At 44.8% G+C, this 25,054-nt stretch overlaps 1 protein-coding gene across 4 annotated transcripts in view; it reads left to right on the forward strand.

The window, feature by feature from the left end:
- phactr4a (phosphatase and actin regulator 4a) overlaps positions 1-17,658 on the forward strand; it is a 30,266-nt gene extending 12,608 nt beyond the window's left edge. For 3 of the 4 annotated variants that reach the window (XM_042011518.1, XM_042011517.1, XM_042011515.1), the window contains 12 exons: positions 3,309-3,479; positions 3,571-3,651; positions 3,749-4,750; positions 5,647-5,994; positions 7,488-8,028; positions 11,149-11,384; positions 11,943-12,096; positions 12,265-12,320; positions 14,996-15,057; positions 15,140-15,277; positions 16,829-16,905; positions 16,976-17,658. In XM_042011518.1, the coding sequence (XP_041867452.1) occupies positions 3,309-3,479; positions 3,571-3,651; positions 3,749-4,750; positions 5,647-5,994; positions 7,488-8,028; positions 11,149-11,384; positions 11,943-12,096; positions 12,265-12,320; positions 14,996-15,057; positions 15,140-15,277; positions 16,829-16,905; positions 16,976-16,991 (2,882 nt within the window). In that variant the 3' untranslated portion in view covers positions 16,992-17,658. The remainder of the gene's footprint in view (positions 1-3,308; positions 3,480-3,570; positions 3,652-3,748; positions 4,751-5,646; positions 5,995-7,487; positions 8,029-11,148; positions 11,385-11,942; positions 12,097-12,264; positions 12,321-14,995; positions 15,058-15,139; positions 15,278-16,828; positions 16,906-16,975) is intronic. The other variant, XM_042011516.1, reaches the window with a different exon arrangement.
- Positions 17,659-25,054: the final 7,396 nt, after the last annotated feature.

The following is a 25,054-nucleotide window of genomic DNA, read 5'->3' on the forward strand; positions in this document are numbered from 1 at the left end:
GTTCAGTGCAGGACTATCCATCAATGATTAACTCGGCTTTCATGGATTCCTTCCAGTTTAACTTCACCTTCGCTGTGACTTTGACTTTGCAGCTGGGGTCTGAAGGCGTTTAGATCAGATCTGAGCTTCCTGGATCAGTTTTCCAGAGACGGAGTGATTAAACGGATCATTTAAAGGATTTGTTAGAATGAAATTGGTAAAGCCATGTGTTAAATCCAGAAATGGAGACTGAGTCTGTGGATGAATGCGTGTATAAGTTTGGGTTGGTTACTGGTGTAAAAGATGCTTTTTCCCTCTGAGCTTCAAACCTGCTGCCACGTGGTTCACAGCGGTACTGACATCTGTCTTACAACTCATCACAGAACAATTAGTTGTTTCCACCCCCACTCAGGACTGCATGTTTTTAAGGGCATTAAATCACTGAGCCCAAGTTTCCGTGACTAATACTGTTGATAGGTCTGTTGGTTGCAGTTAATCTGATGAACTTGCTATCCTGCTTGTGAATCTGTTTCTCTCATTAAACAAAGAACCATCAAAGTTAAGCCTTCACATTTATATTTTTTTCTCTTTGATCTAATTAATTGTTGTTTATATGACTTTGTGTACATTTTTTCCTCCCAGTTGCCATGCGGAGCCTTGTCCCTGATCATGTATGCAAAGAAGAGGTTATTAAGGGTCACTGCCATGAAGAAACAGACTTTCAGCGCCACAAAGCTAAAGAATATAATGCAGTAGCAGATGCTCTGTTCTAGTCAGGCATCTTCATGTTTATTACATGATGATTATTTCTGGTTGTCTGCCTTCGGCTGCATGCACCTCCAGAAATCCAGGTTCTCAGGTTTTAGCCTTCATTCGTGCAATATTTCCGTTTCCAAATAAACTTCTGCCTACACTTACAGTTGTACGTACATCAATCTGACATCAGTCCATCTGATTTGTTTTGAAAACCTGTTGTTCTTTAGAGAAGCGGTTCCCAACAAGGATGCTGCAGGTGACGGGTTATTTCACGTTTAAGTAGAAACTGGATCTGTGGCAGGGCTGGTTGTTGCACGCGGAGGTGTTGCGTCTTTAAATCCCACGTGTTGTTTACGTACTTTCTCACCACCTCGATCAGCTGTTCATTAAAACTATCCGTTCAGCCTCCATCAGGGGAATGCGGAAGCCACAACTTTCTGCTTCATTCTTTTCCACGTTAACCACGCCCACCTCAAATGGCCCACCAATCACACAGTACTTCTCAGCCTCACACGAAGACAGTTATGCTCAGTTGATGCGTCAAGAACAAGCTGCAAGATGTTCCCATTCATGTCCACAAGAGTAACGTCATTTTTTTCTTGTGGTCTCGAACAAAAACAAAGTTCTGGCTTCTCGTGGAGTGTACCAGCCTTTAGAGACATCAGTGAGGATTAAGGCCCGTTTATGCTCCTTACGAATGTAAACAGGTACGTCTGTTTCACACGTTGTCTTACGTCACCGCCCTTCATACTTTCATGCTTTTACATTTCCATGGTTCATCCATTAGTGGGCGGTGCTGAGTTCAGTGTTCTGACGCCAGGTTCAGACATGCCCTAGACATACATCATTACTTCAAAAGCTCCCACCAGCTTTACAACTGTTGTCCTCATCTTCTTCTTCTCTGGTTGTTTCCTTTTTGCTGGTCCGATGTCAGCTATCCTGCTGGTTTGCTCTGTTTGCTGCATCCAGGGATGAATCCACAAGGCCCTGGAGAACTGACCAAATACGCAACGAAAGTTTCTGTCTCCTTCTGCGTCTGTCTGCGTCTCTATCCTGTTCTCTGTATGCGTCCTCGTCTCCGTCTGCGTCTCCATCTGTGTCCCCGTCTGTGCCTCCGTCTGCGTCCCTGTCTCTGAGAGCCCCCTTCCTTCTAGTTAGTGTTCATCTTCAGAAATGAGTTTTGTATGTGACCCTATTAACTAGTGAACACTATTAACTGAGATGACATGTTTCATCCGCCTGTTGCAGCTTTTTGACACACACTGTTGTTGTAACATGTTTCTGAGAAAGTGAGACGCTAGAATGCGCTACACGTTAGCATGATACACGATTCAAACGTTAGATGGTGGTAATTCTTATATAATGTTCTTATAAAGCTACAAGGAGCATCTTAAATTATTCAGCTCAGTCCTAATTCTTTCCAGAAGTTATTTAAGTGCAGAGAGAATTAGTCTGTTCCCACCTGTTCTCTCTCTCTCTCTGTGTGCGGACGAGCGAGAATGGTGGGGAGAAGGAACGCTATTAATGAACGTAACTGTGTGCTCACTTGTGTGTGCATGTATCATCAGGTGGAGGAGAACTGTGAATGTACAGATTGGTTTTTGACTCCGTTGTGGAGCCTGGATGAAGACATGTTCAGACGCAGCCTGAGGTAGTTGAAGTTAGCTTCTGACGTGTAATAAAAGGGGTGACTCCACTACTTTTTTGGGACTTTGGCCACATTAGACCAGGTTCTGCTGAAAACCTGCAAGACTACAGATGTTGTAATCTGGACTGAACTATTCTACAGAGCATGAAGATTAATTGAAACAGTTCCTGATTTAATAAACCTTTATTCTATTCATGAAAATGCATATAAGGCTCATTTATTTAAACCTGTATTGGTTACGCCTAGACCATACGGGGTCAGTTCCAGAAAGCAGAACCCCCCAATGTGAACATCATTGTGATCTCCTCCATCATCTCCATGTTGTTATTGATGGTGGATATACTGACTAACAACCATGCTAACGTAAGGGATGCATGAAAGTATGAGAGCTGTGTTGTTTATAACAGACCTACCTGTTTACGTACGTAAAGGAAGTGTAAACAAGCCTTTATTGGCTTTTGCCGTGCTTTCCACCAGTTCTTCACATTGCTTTCTGTCACTCGTCACAAAAATCAATTAGCTCAGCTTTGTTTGAGGGGTTGCGACCATCCACCTTCCTCCTCATGACAATACACAGATTTTCAGTAGGGTTTAGATCTGGAGCTTGAGCTGGCCGTAAGAGGATCTCGATGTGGTGGTCCTCCTGCATCTAGTACTGGATTACCTGGCTGTATGGCATGGAGCATGGTCCTGCTGGAAATACTGATCTTCTGAGTTCTAATGTTTTCTCTCGCATAAGCTTATATGTGGTTTTATTTATGCATCCTTCACAAAGACACATCTGTGTCATTCTGGGACTTCTGGTGTGAGACCCTGTAGGCCTTTTCATGTCTCTAACCAGAGAACGACAAGGTGTAGCAAACTTTTATATCCCAGTGCTGATGAATCAGGTTAACTTAAGCAAACTAACTGCTGGTTGTTCCAGACAATGTGGTGGACCTGCAGCAGAGCACGACAGGAGAGGACGAAGGGCACTCTGGTGGAGGAACGCCTCCAGCTAAACGCAAAGGCAAGCTCTCCAAAATGGGAAAGATCTTCAAACCCTGGAAATGGAGGAAGAAGAAGCCAAGCGACAAGTTCACTGAGACATCTATAGGTATACTTCCTAGCAGGATTATTTTGAAAAGTTACTTCCTGCTGTGTCTGATGACTTGGCTGACTAATTCATATGTTAATCCCTTTTTCAGCTTTGGAAAGAAAAATTTCTGTTAGGAAAACTCGGCAAGAGCTTATCGCAATAGGAGTGTTAAAGGACATCCCAGAAAACGGTAGGTGGGTTTTCTGGTATCTCTTCTAGAGTGAAAATGAAACTCTCAGTTTCTTTTTAATGGTTTGTGTTTGTCCTTGTTTGTCTCAACATGACAGAAAGCAGCGAAGCAAACTATTCCAAAGCTCCACCGCTGAAAAATGGACATCCTACGCCTATGGATGTGGATCGGGTGTCGGAAGCAGGAGTGCGAGTATCTCAAGGGGAGTCAGATATCAAAGGGAATCCTGTCCGGCTTCCTCAGGGAGACGAACGTCGAAGCAGAGTGCCGTCCGATTTTTCCCGAAATAACAGGGCACCTTTGGATGTGGACTCCCACGCCAGATTCCCTGTGGAGGCTGATAGACGGAGCCGTCTCCCCTCCGATATGGATAAGAGAGGAGGATCTTTACCTCGAGGACCTCCGCAAGATGATAGATACCGCAGGGAAGAGAGGAGAGATTACAAAGATGACAAGGAGAACAGAGGGAGGAAGGACAGGGAAGATGTGGAAAGAAGGGACAAGCGAGAGGAAAGGGAAAGGGATGGAGTAGTTGACCGGAGAGAAGACAGAGACTCAAGAGAAAGGCGGGAATGGAGAGATGACAGGGAGAGAAAGGATGAAAGGACAGACAGAGACATTCGAGAAAGAAAGGATCGGGATGAGAAAGGGCGAAGGGATCGGGAAGAGCGGGAGTTGAAAGATCGGGAAAGAAAGGATCGAGAAGGGAGGGATCCAGATGAGCGGGTAAAGAGGGAGCGTGATGAAAGGAGGGAGGACAGGGACTGGCGACCAGAGCGTGAAAGGAGAGAGAATCGAGACGACAGGGAGAGGAAAGATGCACCAACGGAAAGAGATGATAGGGAGAGGAGAGAGGACCAGTATAGAGGAGATGACCGGGCAAAGAGGAACGATAGGGATGGTAAAGAAGACAGACCGGTGCCTAAGCGGTCCGTGGACGACTCGAAGCCTGGACTGAGGCCCTACTCGGAGATGGACATAAGGGCTCCTCTGCAAAAAACCTCCTCGGAGGAAAGCAGGAAAGCTCGCCCGGCCTCGGATGCCGGCAGGACCACCCTGCCCAGATACAACCCACCTGTGGAGTTCAGAGAGCGCTCTGGTAAGACCTCGTCCTGTCTTCAACTACACCGGTTTGACTGTAGGAGAAAAAGAGCGGAGTTCTCAAAGGAAGTGGAGAGAATATTTAGAGTGGCGTAAAGTTGCTGTCTGAGCTGAATAATGTCACTGTGAAGGAGGTCGCACAGTCCCAAGATTTCCAAAGGCTAACAAGGAATTCCCAAAGCACCAGGGCTTCTGTATCGCTAACTGGTTCTGTTTTTAATATTTCATGGTCGATTTAATTCATCCAACCTGAACATGAGGCTGAAATACTAAAAATAACAGATACTAAAACTTAAGCAGAGTAAAACCAGACACCACATTTTTAATTTAATACATTAAAATCAGTCTGGATGTTAATAGTTATTTAATAGTTTTAATCATTCCTATTCTCATGTTTTAGGAAACTTATAAAGGTAATAAATAGGTCCAACGTTTCCCTCGTGTATTTTAGGGCTTAAAGTATCTGGCTGTACGATGCGGCAACCACCAGTAGGTCTGGTCGTATGCGCCATGCTGCTGACGAGTTACAGGCTGCTGAATCAGCCTGCTGATGGGTTACAGGCTGCCGGCCTGCTGACAGGTTCTGGAGTGCAGTGGTTTAGACAATGAAAACGGAAACTCTGGGTTTTTCAAGCATTGTTTAGGTTAACATGTGAAGATGAGAAAAAGCAGCATATTCAGACTGAGTTGATGTCACGTGGCCGCCAGAGATTGAAGAATTCAGTCAGTTTCCATAACCCCTGTGTGTTTGTTTGTGTGTGTGTGCGCATGCGTGTGGTGGCCTCTTGTATTTCCTGTTTACATAGTTTTGTGAAGCTCTGGATCAGCAGCCTCTCCCTAAACAACTCTGTGTGTGTGTGTGTGTGTGTTATTGTGTGTCCTCCTCCTCTGTAGAGTCCGCCGGGGTCCGCTTTGCCCCCGACCCTCCTCATCGAGTACAGGACTCCCAGCGGGAACCTCCCTCACCCAAGCAGGCTTTGCTCCCCCCTAAATTCCTCACCTCCGATTCCGGCCAGAGCCCGACCCCTCCCTGCCTCTCCTCTTCATCCTCTTCATCCTCGGTCGACAATGCTGTCTCCAAACCGCCGAGGACGGTGTCCCTAGATGTGCCTCGACCTGCTCATGCTGCCTCTGCTTCGTCAGCTGACTCCAACATGCCTCCCCCCATCCCTCCTCATGCCAAGCAGCCTCCCGTCCCTCCACCTAAACCCTCCAACCGCAACAGCAGCCTCTTGCTGCCTGGTGAGTCACAGAAACCTGTCTGTACACAGCTGCTTGGTTTCCTCCTTTCAGCAAGCTGGTCTGCTCAGTCTCAAAAAATACCTCTGAAGAAGAACTAGTATAAATATCCATCAGTGTTTGGGATCATTGAAAAACTACGTTCCAGGTGGTTCCATGGTCTCTGAGATACTCTGATGGTTAGACCGGCAGCCTGGACTTGTCTTGTATTCAGGGAAACTTAACTTTGTGATGTAAATGTTGAGGCGTCTCTTAGCTGCTGTGATCAGTAAATCTGTTCCTGTACTTTCACTTCTTTCACCTCCAGAGTTTTTCTTTTGCCCCTCATCTACCTGCCGCCGCTTGGCGATGGACTCAAAAACAGTGTTCCTTTTTTCCGTAACAAGTAATCTAATTGGTCGCTCTTCACATCATTACAACACCGTTATCATTACTGCTGAAAATGCGGCGCGTTACTGTAATTGAAGATGGTTTTTCATCTAATCACCTTGACCTCTAGCCGAGGTCTTTTTTTTTTTTTTTTTTTTTATACTTCCGTCAGTCAGCTAAGTCAGCTCATGTCTTAATTGGCTTATTCATTATTTACGATTTCTCCTTCTGAGGCCCTCCAAGTGGACCGGACCAGACAAAATCGGTTTAAACACACCCCACAGCACAGAGAAATTAGAAATGTTATTTGCAAACATCCAACAGTCGGGCCTTTGCTGGCTTTGATCGTAAGGGGAAGATCGGGACAAACTTCGGCCCGATTATCCTGTAGTGTACCCACCTTTAGCTAATTTATATTCTACTTCTTTATTTGTTCAATACATTTCTGCACATCTTAGCATATTTTAAATAAAGGAGGGATAGCTGAAGCCCTTTAAGGACAGTAACTGAGCAGAAGATAGCAGTACAGCGTCTCATCTCCTGCTCAGCTGTTTCTCTGCTGTTGATTGTGTAATGATGGACATGTCTTCTGCTCCTGGACTGCCTGAAGCCAAGACAAACATTATCTGAAAGCCTCCTTTCATATTTATCTCCCAGCTGTGGATTGTAAACCCGTCCCTCCGTCCTGACATCTCTGCTCACTTTTGCCAGCTTCCTCCTTGAACAGGGAGGTCAGGCCGCCTTGTTTCTGGACCAGCTGGACACGGCAGAGTGAGCTGGGTCTCTACCTTTCTCTTCCTCTGTGCCTGCGCCACAGGGCATGCTCAGGTACACCAGCCAGAAGCTGGACCCTCTGTCCGACTTTTAACAGCAGACATGCACTGCATGCGTTTTTAATGTGGAACCCATGTAGAAGCGCTGCATGCAGACATCCACCCTGCAATCAATGGTGTGACCACTGACCCAGCCACCAGACTGCCTGGATCAGGCCACTAAAGCGTCCATGTTTGTGTTTTTGCTTGTTTTAAATCGGACTAACCTCCCTCCTGTTCTGGGCTAATCTGTGTTTGCTTGTGTTTGAGCATCAAACTGTGAAACATGTTAACATCTTTTCTTTGGTTGAACAGCAGATCCTTCTCAGCCTGGCAACGCTGCCATCGTAGTCCCAGTACCTGCCAAGCGCTCCCCACCAACCCCACCCAAGAGGATGACGCCCGTCACCAACCGCCACTCAGTGGATCCCTCTCAGGTCCCCGAGTGCCCCCCTGCCGAGCCCTCCTCTGCCCCTGTTGAGGTGCCCCCGGCTGTCCTTAGAGAAGAAAGCAAGGAGAATCCAGCAGTTCCAGAGCCTTTGCCGCCCTCCCACATACCTCCATCACCTCCCAGGGTTAAGTCGCTCCAGCTGCCCAGCAAAACCTCCTTTGATCCCTTGCCCACTGTGCAAGCTGAGCCCCCCAGCCCAACCACAGAGCCTCCCAGCCAGCCTCCACCCATCCCTCTACACATCCTGATCCAGAGAGCTCTGGCTAACCCCGGCCCGGTTCAGCCCAAATCAGATGGCTCACAGAGGGCCCACTCGCTGCTGTTTGAGTCTCCTCCAAATCTCTTCGAAGAGGCAGGGGGCAACCTGCGCCATTCCCTCCCCGTCACCATCGAGCCTCTCAGGCTGTACGTGAGCTTTACTTTAATTTTGTTTTATGTTATTTTTGTATCTTAAAGCATGATTTAACTGTGATGCTTTTAAGGATGCACCGCAGGTTCTCAGTAGGGTTGAGGGTCAGGGGATGATGGTGGTCCATCATGAGTTTTTCTCCCTTTATACCCCAAGCAGCCAGAAATCCTGCTGGTATTCCTGCATCATGGGATGGAGCATTCAAATCAGTCTTTGTTTATATAGCAGTGTCATATACCAGGAGGTTCCCAAAGTTGCACTGGTAAAATAACAATACATCAAACAACAATTAAATAAACAATAAAAGACAAACGAGAAAAGATGCAAAGCCTGGCCTGATGGTGGCGCTCTCTGGAGTCAACAGATGACTTTTAAAAAGAGATTTATATTCACTCAGGGTTCTTGCAGACCGGAAAGAGGGAGACCGTTCTAGAGTTTAAGGGCTGCTCCCTGAGTTACGAGTCCGGTCCTGGGATCTACTAACCGACACGGTTCTTCAGATCTCAGAGCTCTACAAGGACGGTGATGGTGCAGGAGCTCAGATAGAGACCATTTAAACATTTAAAAGTCAAAAGTAAAATTTAAAAAAAAGAGAGCAGCCAGTGAAGGGAGCGCAGTAGGAATGTTGTCCCACCGTCTGGTCCTCGTTAATAGGCCGGCAGCTCAGTTCTGGACCAGCTGTAGACGGAGGAGAGACTGGTCCATCCCAGAATAAAGGGAGTGGCAGTAGTCCAGTCTAGAAAAGAGAAAAGTGTGGTTGAGCCTTTCTAGGGCATCACGAGGAAGATAAGGCTCGACTTTACTAATAAGCCTCAGGGCCCGGTTCAAATGTAATCCAATCGGATTTTGTTTATCAGATAGGATCAAATCTTGAAAATGGGTTGTTCAAAAGGAAAATCTGGATTCTGAAATCGGCTTGGATTACGTAATCCAATCCTGGTTGTTATCTGGATAAAACACTCAGTTTGGGTTGTTCAAAACTTCTGAGTAGGATCCGGATAACTCTGATCCAAAAAGTCAGAATTATCCTGATCCCAACAGAGGGTAGGATTACAAGGCGGATACCAGGAAGAACATGTGGTACAACCTAACAGCTGATCAAATAATAGAACTTTTTTTCGGTTCATATGCTTATATTTATATTTTGCACCTGACTTGTGTAACCGTTACAGGGATAAAGTGGTTAAAATAGACGTAGGCTACCCATGAAGCCTTTCAGCAGCAAAACATCTTGTCCCCATGAAATACACCCAAATAAATTCTATAACAAACGCACATAAAATATTCAATTTTCCTGTTGTTCATCGCTGTATAATCAGAAAAGAACCTGTCTGAAATAATGTCTAATGATGCATCCCTCACTACACGTCCCGTCCGTCCCTCATTCTGACAGAAAGCCAGAGGTTGGGCCTCCACACAGGGTTCAGGTGCGTCATCAGCGTGGTCACAGAGAGGGACAGTCCGCCTGGTAGCAATGTTATGCAGGAGAATACGTGCACGTATGATGTTACATGCCCCCTGTGGTTCCCCTCACAAGTACGTCTGGCGTGCAAACCGTCTTTCCAGAACTCCATTTAAACGCTGGGTTGCTCGTCTCGTTCCTCTATGAGCAGTGTTGAAGTGCCTGGGCTGGTGTGGCTGCAGCAAGGGCGTCATCAGCCACGGTAGGAATGGATTGGAGCTGTCTCCTAACATGATACCATCCGGTGGGTTGGTTTGGAGCTCTCTGTACAAGGCGCTCTCCCTCGGTACGGGCATCATGAACACACCCCGGCAGTTTGTGATGGGGAGGTCAGCGTCGCTCACAAGTTGGATGTTGATGCTGTGCCTCCGCTCTTCAGATGAGGAACCCTGAACAGTCTTTAGTGTGGTAACATGTAGACGTGGAGCCTTTTAAGACGTTTCACACTATCCACAATGTAGGTGGACATGTACTAGTTTAAATGTTGTGGCTCCGATGAGGTGTCATACAGTCCTAAGTAGAAGTGGATGTTTATGGTGTCTGTGTTGTCTCACAATAAAAATCACTTGACGTGACCCCATCCCGGCTCTTCTACCTGCTGTTCTTCACATTGCTGGAAGCCCACATTGATGTACGTGCTGGAAATTCAGATTTGGTGATCCTGAAAAACAGGATTCTGGATCAGGGTGATCCAATCCTATTTTGCTTTGAACAACCGGTTAAAATCACAAACAACCCCAAGATTTTTAATATAAGGGAAGTTAAATGAGTCCAGAGAGCCAACAGCACTGCTGCATCCTGCCAGCAGGTCAGTTTTCCCAACAGTAACAACCTCTGGTTTATCTTATTTATGCAGAGGAAGTTCATCTCCATGCATGTTTTCACATCCTGCAAGCATTTCTGTAGCTTCTCTATGCATCCACCTCCAGCAGGTTTTAGAGGCAGATAAATCTGGATGTCGTCTGCATAACAATGAAATGACACGTTTTTTAAAAATGGACCCCAGAGATATTAAATAAACTGAGAATAAAAGCGTCGTCTTTACTGCAAAAGGAAAACTTCTTCCTTTTATACCAAGGCAAGAAATGATCCGTTAGAAGCTGGACTGCTTTATCAGAGACCACCATAAAGGGTCCTACCATGTCACTCCCTATTATTCCAGCCCAAAACATCACTCCACCTCCACCTGCTGATGTAGCAGCCTTGCTGGGACATGGTGGACATCCACCATCCATCCAGACCGCCATCCATCTGGACCAAAGTTTTTAATACATCTTGATCAATAAATTGAAAACTAATTAATGAAAAGATGCAGAAAGCAGCTGGAACACTGGTCCTGTCAGGCTTTCTAAAGCTTGATTTTTCAGCTGAACTGAAGTCTTTGCGTTGTTTTGCAGCTGAATACTGCCCCCTAGTGGTTAATAAGAGCTATTATTCTATTTTAGATTGTATGGAAATGTAAGGTTAGGCTCTGCTGCGTGATGAGGCTTAATGTGCTTCAGGGTTTTAGCTCCATGCAGGGTTGACCTGTGGTGAGTCTGCTGCTCCTCAACTTCCATCAGCAGATCCAGACCAGGTTTTTCTGTCAGCTCAGGGTCCCAGCTTTTCTTCAGCCCAAACACAAACCACCGCTCAGCTCCTTCTCTCTCGACAGGCCCGAGGATGACGACTTCGACATGGAGGAGGAGCTGAGGAAGCTCAACCCTATGAGGGCTCCCCGCCAGCCGAACCTGGAGCCCCGCAGCAGGACAGGGCTGGTGGAGGACCCCAGAGTGAGCGTCATCCCTGAGGGAGGGGGCCCCGAAGAGGATTCGGACTCAGACGGCCCCATCCTGTACCGAGACGACAAAGAGGAGGAGGATGATGATGATGATGAGGAAGGGCCTCCAAGTTAGTTCCATTTATGCTAATTTAATAAAATTTAATAAAAAAATAAAAACCAAACCTGGAAGCAAGTAATAAATATAATATCTGATCTATCATACTTATTGTAGGTAGTAGTAGTAACAGTCATAGTAATGTTTATATGACAGAATTAATGACATTATATATTTATACAATTATTTTTACAATTAGATAATTATTAAACTTTTATTATTGTAGGTATAGTAAACTTTATAATTAATATTATTCATAGTAGTCATTATGCTCAGTATTACACATATTTTTTCCTCTTTATGTATTTAAATCTAGAAATAAATGTTTATATATTTATTGTTAGTGAGTTAGTACCTGTACTTGTTAAACTTCCTAAAAGTTTGTTGAATGTAACCTATTGATTATAACAAATGGGAGGAAGAGAAAAGGCTGTTCTCCTCATCGGACTGTAGACTGAAGTGTTTTATAACCTTTCTGTATTAATGGAGTTTAGTTAGCAGCTCGAACATCACACACCTTCGATCCAAAATTAGATCTGTTCCTCTAACGTTAAGGTGATGTGTTGAACAGGTGGGCTGGCGAGCCGTGTGAATAGGAAAGACACGTTGGCTCTGAAGTTGGAGAGACAGGAGCGGGATGCTCAGGAAAACCAGGACGGTATGAGCTGGAACAACAAGGAGCAGTGGTTGGCTGTGAGGAACAAGATCGGTACCACCCTTACACGGTGAGTTACCTGCTTCATGTTCACATCACTCGACGCAAATACATCCTGGGTTAGGAAATAGGTCCTGGGTCACCTCTACTTCTAGTTCTTCTAGTAGAGATTCAGGACACGATGCAGTTGAATTAAGGTTGTTTGTGAGCTGGTGGATAAATAGAAATCTGTTTCCAGGCGGCTGAGTCAGAGACCAACAGCAGAGGAGCTGGAGCAGAGAAACATCCTTCAAGGTGAGCGTCTCCCTCTGTCTCTCTCTCCATCCTTCATTCCTTTATTGCTTTATGTTCCAAGAAGCTTCATTAATCAGTAAAAATCTGCAGACTTCATGACAAACTTCCACTTAGCTGGATTCATCTGTGGTTGTTCAGCGCTGACACCAGTCAGAGGTCATGTTTAGGTTCACCAGGGAGGTCTTTTATTAACAGGGCGAGGACGGTCAGATAATGCCGTGGTGTGTTCCATGGTGACACACCCTGAACGTTTTCACCATGAATATGGTTCACCAAACGTACAAGCCCACATCTGGTTTCTCAGTAACATAATTATTCAGTCCTCTCTCTTTGGATGGATTTGTTATTTAATTGTTTTCTATAAAAAAAAAAAAAAAAAAAAACATGAATCCAATTCAATCTGGTCCAGACAGTTTTATTCCTAATAAACACTAAATCATTAACAATGTTTTTTTTTTCCATTTGTTTTCAGTCTCATTCTCGACTTATACATTTATTTAGGCTAGCTATTTTTGGTCTCTTAATTAAATGAAAAAAGAAAATAAAAACCCATGGACCATTCACCAGCAGTCCTTTTCTCGGGTCCTAAATAATTATGTTCTCCGTCTGGAATTTTGCAGTGTTTATAAAACCTACCTACGCTGCATATTAGGGCTGCACGATTCAGAAAAAGTGTGAATCACGACTTTTTTGCTCAGAATTGAGATCACGATTCTCAAAAAAAAATGTAAGAAGTTGAGATCCGGACTGGTTCACTATAAATTAAAAACCTTTTTAAAATGACCTTTTTGCACACATTGAACCTGGAACTAACGGAGCCTTTAAAACAACATTAATCATTAAATAAAAAATCTTTTCTTATGGCTCTATATGCACTTTTTTAGCTGAGTCATTTTTAAATTGAAAACATTTTCTACAGATTTCCTCATTTGAAAAATCAAACGGCGTTATAGCAAGAAAAAAAATGCAAAAAGTTAAACTGCACTGAACGTCACTTTTCTATAGGTATATATTACATATATAAATATAATACACAGACACATACACATTATTTATATATATATATATGTATATATATATATATATATATATATATATATATATATATATATATATATATATATATATATATATATATATATAATTAATAAGGTTTAGTCCAGTTATTGACATCTGTCTTTATTTCTTGTTTTGTACGCATTAATGTGATTGTAGAGATTTGTGGTGTTGCCTTGAGGTGCTGCAACCAGCGTAAAAAAAAAACTTAACTATGCAACTCGCTTTGTTTCTCATCATCTGGCTTAAATCCAAAAACTTCCACACCGCTGCTGAATGAGAACATTTTTTGGGTACGTGTTAGGTTCAGGTGACGGGGGGACTGTCGCCACTACCGCTTGGGTTTTCGTCGCTTTGCATTTAAACCTGCTTCCCGCAGAATTCCCTCCGCTTTCACTCACTCTTTCCAAACACTGACCTGCAGGCGGCTTCCTCCACTGAATCGCATGTTGTAACGGCGCTTTACCATTGGTTGAGAGAGGAGGCAACAACAGTGATGCATTTGGGGACCCTTAAAAAAATCCAGGAAGAAATTAGGAGCGTTTTTTTGTGATACAGCTCGTGATCTAAAATGTTTCAGAATCGCTGTGCGTAGAAATGAGATCATGTGTATGTGTGAATCGAGATCGCGATTTTTAAATTTATTTATTGTTAAATTTATTGTGCAGCCCCTCTATGTATCTCCTCCTTGGCTTTGTATTTCAATAACAAAACGGCAGAAGATAGTGATGATGCGTTCAAGCCGCCTCGTTAACACGGGTGCAGAGGAGATAAACTGTGTAATAATGGATGTAACCATGCGTTTTCCTGATGCGGACATGCTTAGAAAGAGACATTACGTATTTAGCTGTCTCCGATGCACACTGTAGCTACCGGTGCAGTCTCATCGCAAACATCTGCCTCAGACCACCCATTCAGATCGGTGCGTCTCTCCATGCCTGCTGCAGAGACCTCTGATGTTGGGTTGAGCTGTGAAAGTCCTATGTATGCTATTTTTTCCTGGTCTCTGAAGGCGCCAGCGTGCCCTCCTGTGTTACACGGTGCTTATAATAAACAGAAGAGCATCATCAGCATTCAGACGCCATATTATGTTATTTTCTCATTGTGTTGGTCTGAGATCGCATGGAAGTAAGCCATGATGATGAAGAATAAGGTCTAAAAACGCTGAGTCACTGCAGCTGTTAAACTCTGAGGAGGTGTTCGCGTGTTTTACTCTGAGCTGAAAAAAGATGAGAAAAGAGAAACTTCTCTTTCCTGTAACTGTATGCTGCTCTAAAGCAGGAGGTTGGACTGAGACTGGACTTCCACGATCCTCTGGCTGGAATTAAAATTTCCAGCGGATTTGCGAAGACAGATATATTTTAGTGAAACATTCAGGCGCAGACAGGAGGTCTGGAATATTTCTGTCTGTCTCAGCTCAAACCTTTAACTCAGGTTACTGAAAAAGAAAACTGCTGACTCCTCATCATCTTCATCATCATGGGTTCAGACTGAATTAATAGCCGGATCCAGAGCTAGTGCTGATCCAGGATCAGTGAGAGTCTGGACCTCCTCTCACGGCAGCTCAGGTGCAACCTTATCTGACTGGCCTCACATGGAATGTGGTTTTCCTCCCACAGCCAAGAATGAAGTGGACCGGCGGCTGGAGAGAAGCGAGATTAAACGGAGGCTCACCAGAAAGGTAAGGAAGCAGCGGTCTGTCCTACATCCTGTGGTTGTAGTTACGGTGAAGCTGACCAGGCCTCTGCTGCTGTTCCCCTCAGTTGTCTCAAAGACCCACGGTGGCCGAGCTGCAGGCCAGGAAGATCCTCCGCTTCCACGAGTATGTGGAGAGCACCCACGCCGAGGACTACGACCGGAGAGCGGACAAACCCTGGACCAAGCTCACTCCTGCTGACAAGGTGACCCCACACACCCAGTTCCATCAGCTGTAACAGGGCTGCTTCAGAAGGAGGGGGGGCCAACACCTAACCCTTAGACCTCCAGATCTCTTCTATCATCAGCATTTCAGGAGCGGTAGTGTGTAGCTCTGTGGGGTAAACTGTGATGGATAGTTACGCTTTAGCTGATCTACAGAAGTTTTCCAGGCATTTCTATCCCGTCCAGGAGGTTTACAATCCAGCCACTAAATGTAGTTTGATTCAGAGACTCTCTGGCAAATCCACAATGATCCATGATAACAGCATTATTCATCACATTTTCATCATAAAAAGATCAATATCACTACTATGTTGCTAAGAGACCTCTATTTAGACCTGGACATGATGATGATCCATACCAAATAAAAGGGTAATTCAAAGATAAAAATCACAATATGAAAAATGACAGATTAGTAACAATATCTATATAAACAGATACAGGATCAATCCTGCCAGTGAGTACTATGTACAGTATTATCAGTATGATAGACAGTAAATGTAAATGTAGAACGTAAATGAATAATAGTGGACGTTGTTGCTGTATGGAGGAGTTGTACAGTGTGATGGCCACAGGTAGGAATGATTTCCTGTCTGGTTCAGTGGAGCATTCAGGTGGTATCAGTCTCTCACTGAACGTACTCCAGTGGCTGATCAGCAGGTTGTTAAGCGGGTGGGAGGTCCAGCTCCATACTCACCACGTTACTGGCTTTGCAGATCAGCTTGTTCAGTTTGTTTGTGTCTGCAGCCCTCAGCCTGCTGCCTCAGCATGCAGCAGCATAGAGGATAGCACCGGCCACAACAGACTCATAAAACATCCTAAGCGATGTTTGGCAGATGTTAATATAGAGACGGCTCTGGCCCTTCTTGTAAAGTGCAGCAGTGTTCTTAACCCAGTCCAGTTTATTGTCCATATGCACTCCAAGGTATCTGTAATCCTTCACCACTTCCACATTGATGCCCTGTATTAAAACGGGTGTTGCTGGTGTTTTGGACCTCCTAAAATCCACAATCAGTTCCTTAGTCTTTGTCACATTAAGCTGCAGATGATTCTGCTCACACCATGTGACAAAGAAGTCTACAGAAGCTCGATATTCCACCTCATCTCCTCCCCTGATACGTGCAACTCCAGCAGTCATCAGAAAACTTCTGAAGGTGGCAGGTCTCTGTGCAGTAGCTGAAGTCAGATGTGTAGATGGTGAAAAGAAAGGGGGAGAGGACAGTCCGTGGTCATGGAGAAGATGCTAGTCTGGTCCAAAAGGGTCAGATCATCGGCATCAAGCAGAGAAAACATCTAAGGAGAAGCAGAAACTACTAAACTGGGTTCAGAACCGTCCAACCATCATTAAAACCGGAAGGATGGTGGGGAACCGTCGTCTTCCAGGAAGAAATGTGGTCAGAAAAACATCCTGAATGATGGCGATCACTTTAACCTGATGGTAGAAAACCAGCAGTAGAACTCAGGACTATGTTTGATAGTAAAAGGAAGAATATTTCTGATGAACATCATATTTAAAACAATCTTCTTCCTCTCAGGCGGCCATCCGTAAGGAGCTGAATGAATTCAAAAGTTCGGAGATGGAGGTTCATGAGGACAGCAGGATCTACACCCGGTGAGGCCTAAACCCAGCTCGGTAACACCTCATGTAAACAGAATTGTTTTTAACGGCCTCTCTCCTCCAGGTTTCATCGGCCTTAGCTGCTCACAGCGACTGGTAAAGCACTTACACTGGAACCTGGCGTTACTACCTGCTAACCTGCTTCGGCTGGAGCCGAAGCTGGAGGAGCTACGCCCTCTCACCGAGACAGCCTGGACTAAAAGGAAGTTAGGAGTGAAATCTTCTGCCCCACCCCGGCCCCCTGACAGTACCGCTAACCTAGTCTGGACCTGGTCTCCCGCTCACATGGACCTACACGCCTGTTCTAATGTGAAAGACTTGTTAAGCTGGTTTGACTCAGCCTACAGCGTTTCTCTGAAATGTGCATTTTACTGTATTTCTTTGGATCAATTTGATTATTCTCATGGAAACCCAAATCACTAGATTATCTCTAATAAGGCACCTTTTCTTTCTTAATTATCTTTCATGATCCTGTGTTTATAATTGAATTATTCAAAGCAGGAAAATGTACATATTTTTATTTTCCTGGCTGTTTTATGGTACGTCAGTAACCGGCTACAGATGTATAGATCACTGATTGACTTTGTAAACTACTCATGGCTTGTTTTAATTGTAAAGTTTATCAATTATTTCTTCATATTAATGGTACAGTTTTTTTTTTTTTTATACAGATACTTTAAAAAGTTTTATGTGAACACTGAATAACTGAGAAATCCACCTAGAGATTAAACACTGATTTTCCAATCAGCCCAGCCTGGTTATTCCAGAGTCAAAGGTTTCGAATAACCAGTGTTGCAGGACCCAGAATGACCACATGAGGGCAGTATTACCTCAGTTCAGAGAGCACCAGCGCAACACATAAAACAACAAGAAGCTTCTCTTTGTCTGCTTCTGTGTTTACAGGTGAGTGCAGCCTGTTTGTCTCTGAAGGAAGTCCCAGGTGCGTTTACCTGCTGGACCCCACTGAGTAGATACGGAGCCAGGATAGCTGTTCAGCCCAGTTACCGTGGTAACTAGGTCCACCTAGTTAATTAAGTTTACCTGTAAAGGTCATGGTGTATATTAGGTCATTCTGACATCATATAAAACGGGCAGAATACGTCCAACCTTGTGAGTCTCCAGCCATGGATCGGATTTGTACCAGTTCCTGCAGAAGCTTCTGGTTCCTCCCTGGAAGGTCTGAGGGAAACTCCTTACTTAGGCATGTCAAGCAGATGGAGAGGACAGAAGCTGAAAAACAAGTTTCAAGCTGTTTATTTGTCACATGCAAGATGGCAATGAAGTCGTACATGCATCTGAGGCTGTGCACAGCCATTTCCCGCTAGTAAAACAACACGGTAATAAACTAAAAAGACAGCAAATAGAAATCTGCTGAGCCACAGTGATGTGCTGCTAACAGACTGACTACATGTATATACAGAATATGTCCAGTGTAAAAGTAGCAGAGCTTGTAAAATGGACATGAGTAAATGACAGTGTTTCCAGCAGAAGCTAGGACGCTGGCCAGGGTCACTACAGGGTAGAGTTCCCAGTTCCTCCAGCCTGAGGGAGGAGTTCCTCCTGATTCTCTCTGGGTTCGCCTTCATGAGCCTTAGACGCCGGCCAGAGCGCCGCCACTCCACCACACCGTTGTTAGGATGGTGAGGGTCTCCATGATCCAGTTCGCTCTGGCTGCTGTTCTCCTCATGAACATGTCCTGGAGGGTGGGGCGGGTTGTACCCATGGTATGCTCTGCTGACCTCAGCACCCTCTGCAGGGCCCTCCAGTCCCAACCAGTCCTGTTCCCGTACCACTGGGTGGTGTTACCAGAACACTCTCCACCACTCCACACCACACCACATCCTCACGATCCTCAGAGAGACTCTGAACTTCCTCAGGTGACGCTGCCTCACCTTCTTCACCTGGCTGTCTATGTGCAGAGTCCAGGATAGATCCTCTATGATGTGCACACCAAGGTACTGGAACCTGCACCCCCCACTCCACCAGAGTCCCATTAACCCTCCGAGGGTGTAGTTCCACTGCTGTCTCCTCCCGTATTCAGTAATCATACAACATAACGCTTAGCGAGTTTTCAGACCCTTCTTGCAACTCTTCTTTAAAACTGCCGTAGCATTAAGCCCAGCAACTTTTTCAGGTCTTATTGGAGACTTATGGAGACTGATGTGGAAACAGGTATTGTTCTTATTCTGACCAATGACAAGCAGTGCTGCCATAGACCCCTCCCCATCCCAAACCACTCACAGGAAGCTATTAATTACAACGCACTTTTTATTGCAAATATATAAGATACAAAACAAAAATAGGGCCTTAGTGTATATATCAGCCTTCACTCAACATAGTTTACTCAGACTGAGCAGGGAAAAAGCTTCTGTCAAACAAGACAAGATAATCCGCCGTGTATATAACTAAAGACAAGAAATAAAGTCCTTACTATCCCATCAGGTCAACATGTTCATACAGCCTGACTGCATGTTTATTTTGGACCAATCAGAAATTTAGAAACAACATAAAATCATTATGCCAAACATTAAATGTGGGTTTAATTTTGAAATATCTACATCTAAGAATAAAGAACTTTCCAATCATAATAAAAATGTTCACCAAACATTCCGTTGCTTTGTTCTCGTTTTTTTAATCTGAGTAAAATTAAATCTGCATTTCTCTAACAAAACAAGCCATTTTAGTTGGATTTATTTTATGAACTATTTAAATAGCATCTCCTTTGCTTTTGGGGGAGCAGAAAACTGACCAAAATTTGTTGGTATTTTAATATTTTGATCTCTTGTAAAGTCTTTAAGCGTAGTTTCTTCGAACAGGGTTTGGAGAAAAGACGGAGGCATTTTATCATCACAGAACTTTATTCCGTGGCTGTGGAATGAGCTCAGTTCTGGAGTCGGTCTGAATTTAGAACATTTTCTCTAACAGGTCGGAAAGGACTTGGAATAAAATTTCAAAATATTTTTAAATATATTTTGTTGTTATATAATTGTGTTCCTGTTGTAACATATTTTTATTTTTCAAAAACTGTATTACCATCCCCATAAGACAGCGCTGACGAACATTCATGATTTCCCTACCTCACCACCAGAGGGAGTATCCCCTGAAGTGAGTAGGGCAAGACGGTAATCTGTCAGGGCCAGTTGTTGACAGGAGTGATAAATACATGCTATGTCTGTTTACAGAACTGTTCCATTAAAGACTCCATAAAAACCCACATGAGTGGAATCATCCTTCTCAACGGTGCAACAAAATTTGGTGTCAGAAGTGGGATCAGAGGTGCTGCTGAGGACGCAAAATCGTAGTGCAACAGTAAAGATGGAGTTGGAGAAACTGCAGGATAAACTGAGTGAGGTCCTCCTGCAGCTAAAGTTTGACCAACTACAGGAGGTGTGCGTTCATGCTAAGATCCCCACGGAAAAATGGACAAAGAAGCACGTGCTGATCAGAGCCTTGATTGAAACAGTAGAAACAGTTATTGAAAAGGAAGATGAGGATATTGCAAATACATTTCTGGAAAGATTAATTACAACTGCAAAAGAAATTAAAGAAAGAGGCGGTGATTCAAAGGACAATGAAGGTAATGTTAGTCAAGATGCTGTTGCGTTAACCAGTCTTCATGAACAGTATGCAGCATTACAGCTTTCAGACCGCAACCAGGAAGTTAGAGGAAGAAATGGCACAGCTTACCCAAAAAATGTCCTTCCATGGACCAGGGCATCGTCCAAGCTACAACTTGACGGCTTCCCCAACAATGCAACTACCTGAGCTGACCATTTGCAGAGAATTCTGAATAAATGGTCAAATTGGAGAACGAGGCCAAAAAGACAAACTTTCTTACTCAAATCGGATTCATCAAATTGAAACAGGGCAGAGAAGAAACCACAGTGAGGCTGAAATTATCGACGCTGTTATCAGAGCCATCAGTCCTGGTTTAAGCCTCCGTGACGTGTTAGAGATCAAACAGACCTCACACTCGCACAGCTTCGCACCATCCTGAGGGGACATTACAAGGAAGACCGCTCTACTGATCTTTGTCATCGGCTGATAAATATTGTCCAAGAGCATAATGAGTCGCCACAGAACTTCCTGTTCAGGGCGATAGAGCTAAAAGAGAGGCTCCTTGCATCATCCAAAGAACCAGGTGCAGATGAACAGTACAGTGCTGAACTGGTACAAAAGAAGTTCTTGCGAGCTGTGGGTACAGGTTTAATCAGTGACAATGTAGAATATCAGATTAAAAGCTATCTAGATGACCTTACCACCACTGATGATATTCTGATAGCAAAGATCAATGAAGCAGCAAGCTTTGAGTGGGAGAGACAACAAAAGTTCAGGAAGAACAGCAAAGAACCGAGGGTGAGGGAGGTAAAGGTTGAGCCACAGCCAGTCCACGAAACAACAGTTGGTGCAGTAGGTGGACAGGAACAGTCATTTTCCACATCAGCAAAGAATAAAATGGCTAAAACACAACCAGCAGTTACTCATAAAGAAACAGAGCTTCTTGAGATCATCAGTCAGTTAAAGGGAGAAATAGCTGAAATTAAAGGGGCCATTCAGGATTCACACCGAACGCCTAGACCACGTCAGACAGCAAGGAAACGGGGCTGCAGAGACTGTCAGGACAGAAACAAGGGAGAGCATTGTGATCATTGCTTTAAATGTGGAGAGAGTGGTCATCTGTCGAAAGGATGCAGAGCCCAACGCAAAACCACAGACAAGTCAGAGCCAATTGGTATGTTGGCTAACACAGTGACGTCATCCCAACACACACCTGTCCAGGGTGAACAGAGACACGACACGTACAAACTCATCACTGACAGTATCAAACACCTGGAAGGTAAAATGGAAGCGAACACCCAAGACCAACCGAATGGTGCAGTCACTGTTAGCCTCCTCTCCCCGAAACGGAAGGCTCAGCTCATGAACCTGGTTGGGAAGAAACGCATGATTTCCTGTCTACTAGATGGCACAGAAGCAAGAGCGTTGTGGGACACTGGGTCGCAGGTTTGCCTCATAAATGAAAAATGGAGACAACAGAACATTCCACACACCAATGTGAGACATTTAACAGACATAATCGGACCCGGTGTACTGGAGGGAAGAGCAGTAAACCAGACAACAATTCCCTTCTCAGGGTGGGTTGAAGTCCACTTTAGTCTACCAACAACAAAGCCAGCACCATTAGATTTACTACTTCCAGTTCTTGTTTCTCAGGAAGATCGGGTGGTAGAGGAGCCAATCATTGGCTTTAATGTGCTTGAACATCTGCTGGACCAGGGAATTGAACAACCACATGTTGAGACAGAGGCCATCAGTGCGGCATTCTCCATAGACTGTAAGAAAGCCGAAGTCTTCCTCAAAGTGATGAAAGGTGGAGACGAGGGGATTGATGAGGGTACAGTGAAGACAGGGAGAAAAGTCATGAGCATCCCTGCTGGCCAGACAAGGGTTGTCAAGTGCTGTGTGACAGCAGGTCCACTCCCAGAATGTCAAGAGGCTCTATTTGAGCCGAACTCACCAGTGCAGCTGCCAGAGGGCTTGGAGGTACAGGAAGGTATCGTAGAGCTACAGCAAGGTACATGGTCCCGCGTTACCCTCCCAGTTACTAACAATACAGCTCATGAGATTTTTCTGCCTCCAAGAACAGTGCTGGGGCAAACTCAGAGGGTTAGGACAAGTTACCCCGCCCATGCAAAAGTTACCACTGAGCAAGCACAGACGCAACAAAAGAATCTGACAGTAGAACCAGATAACAGAACAAACCCAAGCAATGATGATCTCTGGGACCCTCCTGTCCCTCTTGACCACCTCCCTCCAGCAAAGCAACAAGAGGTGAAAAAGCTGTTAAGGGAAGAGTGCAGAGCCTTTGCTCATGATGAATATGATGTGGGCACTATACCATCCCTACAACTCAAGAAGAACTTACATGTCAGTCCCAAAACCCCTACATAAAGAGGTAAAAGAGTACCTAGAAGACTTGTTGAACAGAGGGTGGATAAAAAAATCCAAATCGCCTTACTCCAGTCCTATTAACTGTGTGAGGAAGAAGGATGGGAGTCTTCGCTTGTGTTGTGACTACAGGGAGCTAAACATGAAATCCATCCCCGACTGGCATCTCATTCCACACATACAGGATATGCTCAACACCTTGAAAGGAAGTTCCTGGTTCTCCGTCCTAGACCAAGGGAAGACGTACCATCAGGCTTACTGGAGGAATCAAGCCGTCCTCTCACTGCATTTATTACACCATGGGGACTGTATGAGTGGGTAAGAATCCCTTTTGGTTTCACATCCGCCCCTGCCGAGTTTCAGAGGTCAATGGAAGAATGCCTGACTGGACTGAGAGATGATGTATGCTTACCCTACTTGGATGACAATCTTGTTCACTCTCAGAGTTTTGAGGACCACTTCTGGATCTGAGAAAGGTCCTGCAGCGCTATGAGAGCCATGGGGTTAAGCTGACACCCAGAAAATGTGAGCTTTTTAAAACCCAGATGAGGTTCCTGGGGAGGCTGGTGACTCCAGATGGTCATACCATGGACCTTGCTGACATCGCCCCAGTTCAAGCTTTAAAACAAAAAAACCCCACCACCATTGGAGAAGTGAGAAAGTTGTTGGGTTTAATTTCTTACTACCACAACTACATTCCAGATTTCTCAAAGATAGCCAAACCGCTGTATGACCTCCTGTCTAGAGGAAACACTGGAAAAAAGACAGACACAAAAAGGAAACATGACCCAAGGACACAATCCAAAGGGGGGCAGTTACCCATCTTTCCCAGTGGTGTGGTCAGCTGAACACAGACAGGTGATTGGTCAGTTGGTCGACTTCCTCACTCAGCCTCCAGTTCTGGGGTATCCTGATTTTGAGCAACCTTTCATCCTTCACTGTGATGCGTCACAGGAAGGACTTGGGGCGGTGTTATATCAGAGGCAGAGCGGAAAATTGGTGATGATTGCTTATGGGTCTAGATCGCTGACTGTTCCTGAAAAGAATTACCACCTCCATTCAGGCAAGCTGGAGTTTCTTGCCCTGAAGTGGGCCATATGTGAGAGGTTCGGGGATTACCTTTATTACTCACCTCCGTTTATTGTCTACACTGACAATAATATCTCACATACGTGCTCACAACTGCAAAACTCAATGCTACAACCCACCGATGGGTAGCTGAACTTGCAGATTTCCAGTTCACCATTAAGTATCGACCGGGCAGAGCTAACAGAGATGCCGATGGCCTTTCACGCATGCCTCTAGATATGGATCAGTTCATCCAGACCTGTACAGAAGCTGTGACACCTGAGGGAATGAACAGTGTGACTGAGGCTCTGGGTGTTCAGCTGCAAAAAGGTTAGCCAAGGCTGTGTCCTCTGACCATCGCAACAGCAGTAGCAGAAATACAAAAGGAAATTGAGTTATCAGTGGGGCAGATTCCAAAAGCTGATTTAAGACAGGCCCAACAGGAGGACCCTATAATTGGTGAAGTGCTCAAGTGTATCACCAGGAACTACTGGCCAAAAGGTAGGAAACAGACCTTCAACAAGGGGGTAGCGGTGCTAGCAAGAGAAAAACAGAAACTGCACTTGGACGACAAAGGTTTACTGTTTAGAAAAACATTTAACTGGTCACAGCTCCTCCTGCCAAAGAAGTTTCACAAGCTTGTTTACAAAAAACTGCATGAAGACATGGGTCATTTAGGGGTTGAGAGAGTTTTGACCCTCATCAGGGACCGCTTCTATTGGCCTCACATGCAGAAAGATATTGAGCACTACATAACAAAAGAAACGCCCTAATAGACCTACGAGAGCACCCCTCACAAACATCATCACCACTTACCCATTTGAACTGGTCTCTATAGATTTTTTGCATTTAAAAAAATGTAAGGGAGGATACGAAAATATCCTAGTCGTGATGGACCACTTCACGCAGTTCGCCCAGGCTTACCCCTGCAGAGACAAAAGTGCCAAATCACCTGCTGAGAAAATGTTTGGGGATTTTGTCTTGAGGTTCGGCTTTCCCACACGACTCCACCATGACCAAGGTAGGGAGTTTGAGAACAAGTTGTTCGCCAAGCTGGAAGAATACAGTGGAGTAAAAGGGTCCAGAACCACGCCGTACCACCCCCAGGGAAATGGACAGGTGGAGC

This window comes from Melanotaenia boesemani, chromosome 17 (genome assembly GCF_017639745.1).
Source record: "Melanotaenia boesemani isolate fMelBoe1 chromosome 17, fMelBoe1.pri, whole genome shotgun sequence".
NCBI lineage: Eukaryota > Metazoa > Chordata > Actinopteri > Atheriniformes > Melanotaeniidae > Melanotaenia > Melanotaenia boesemani.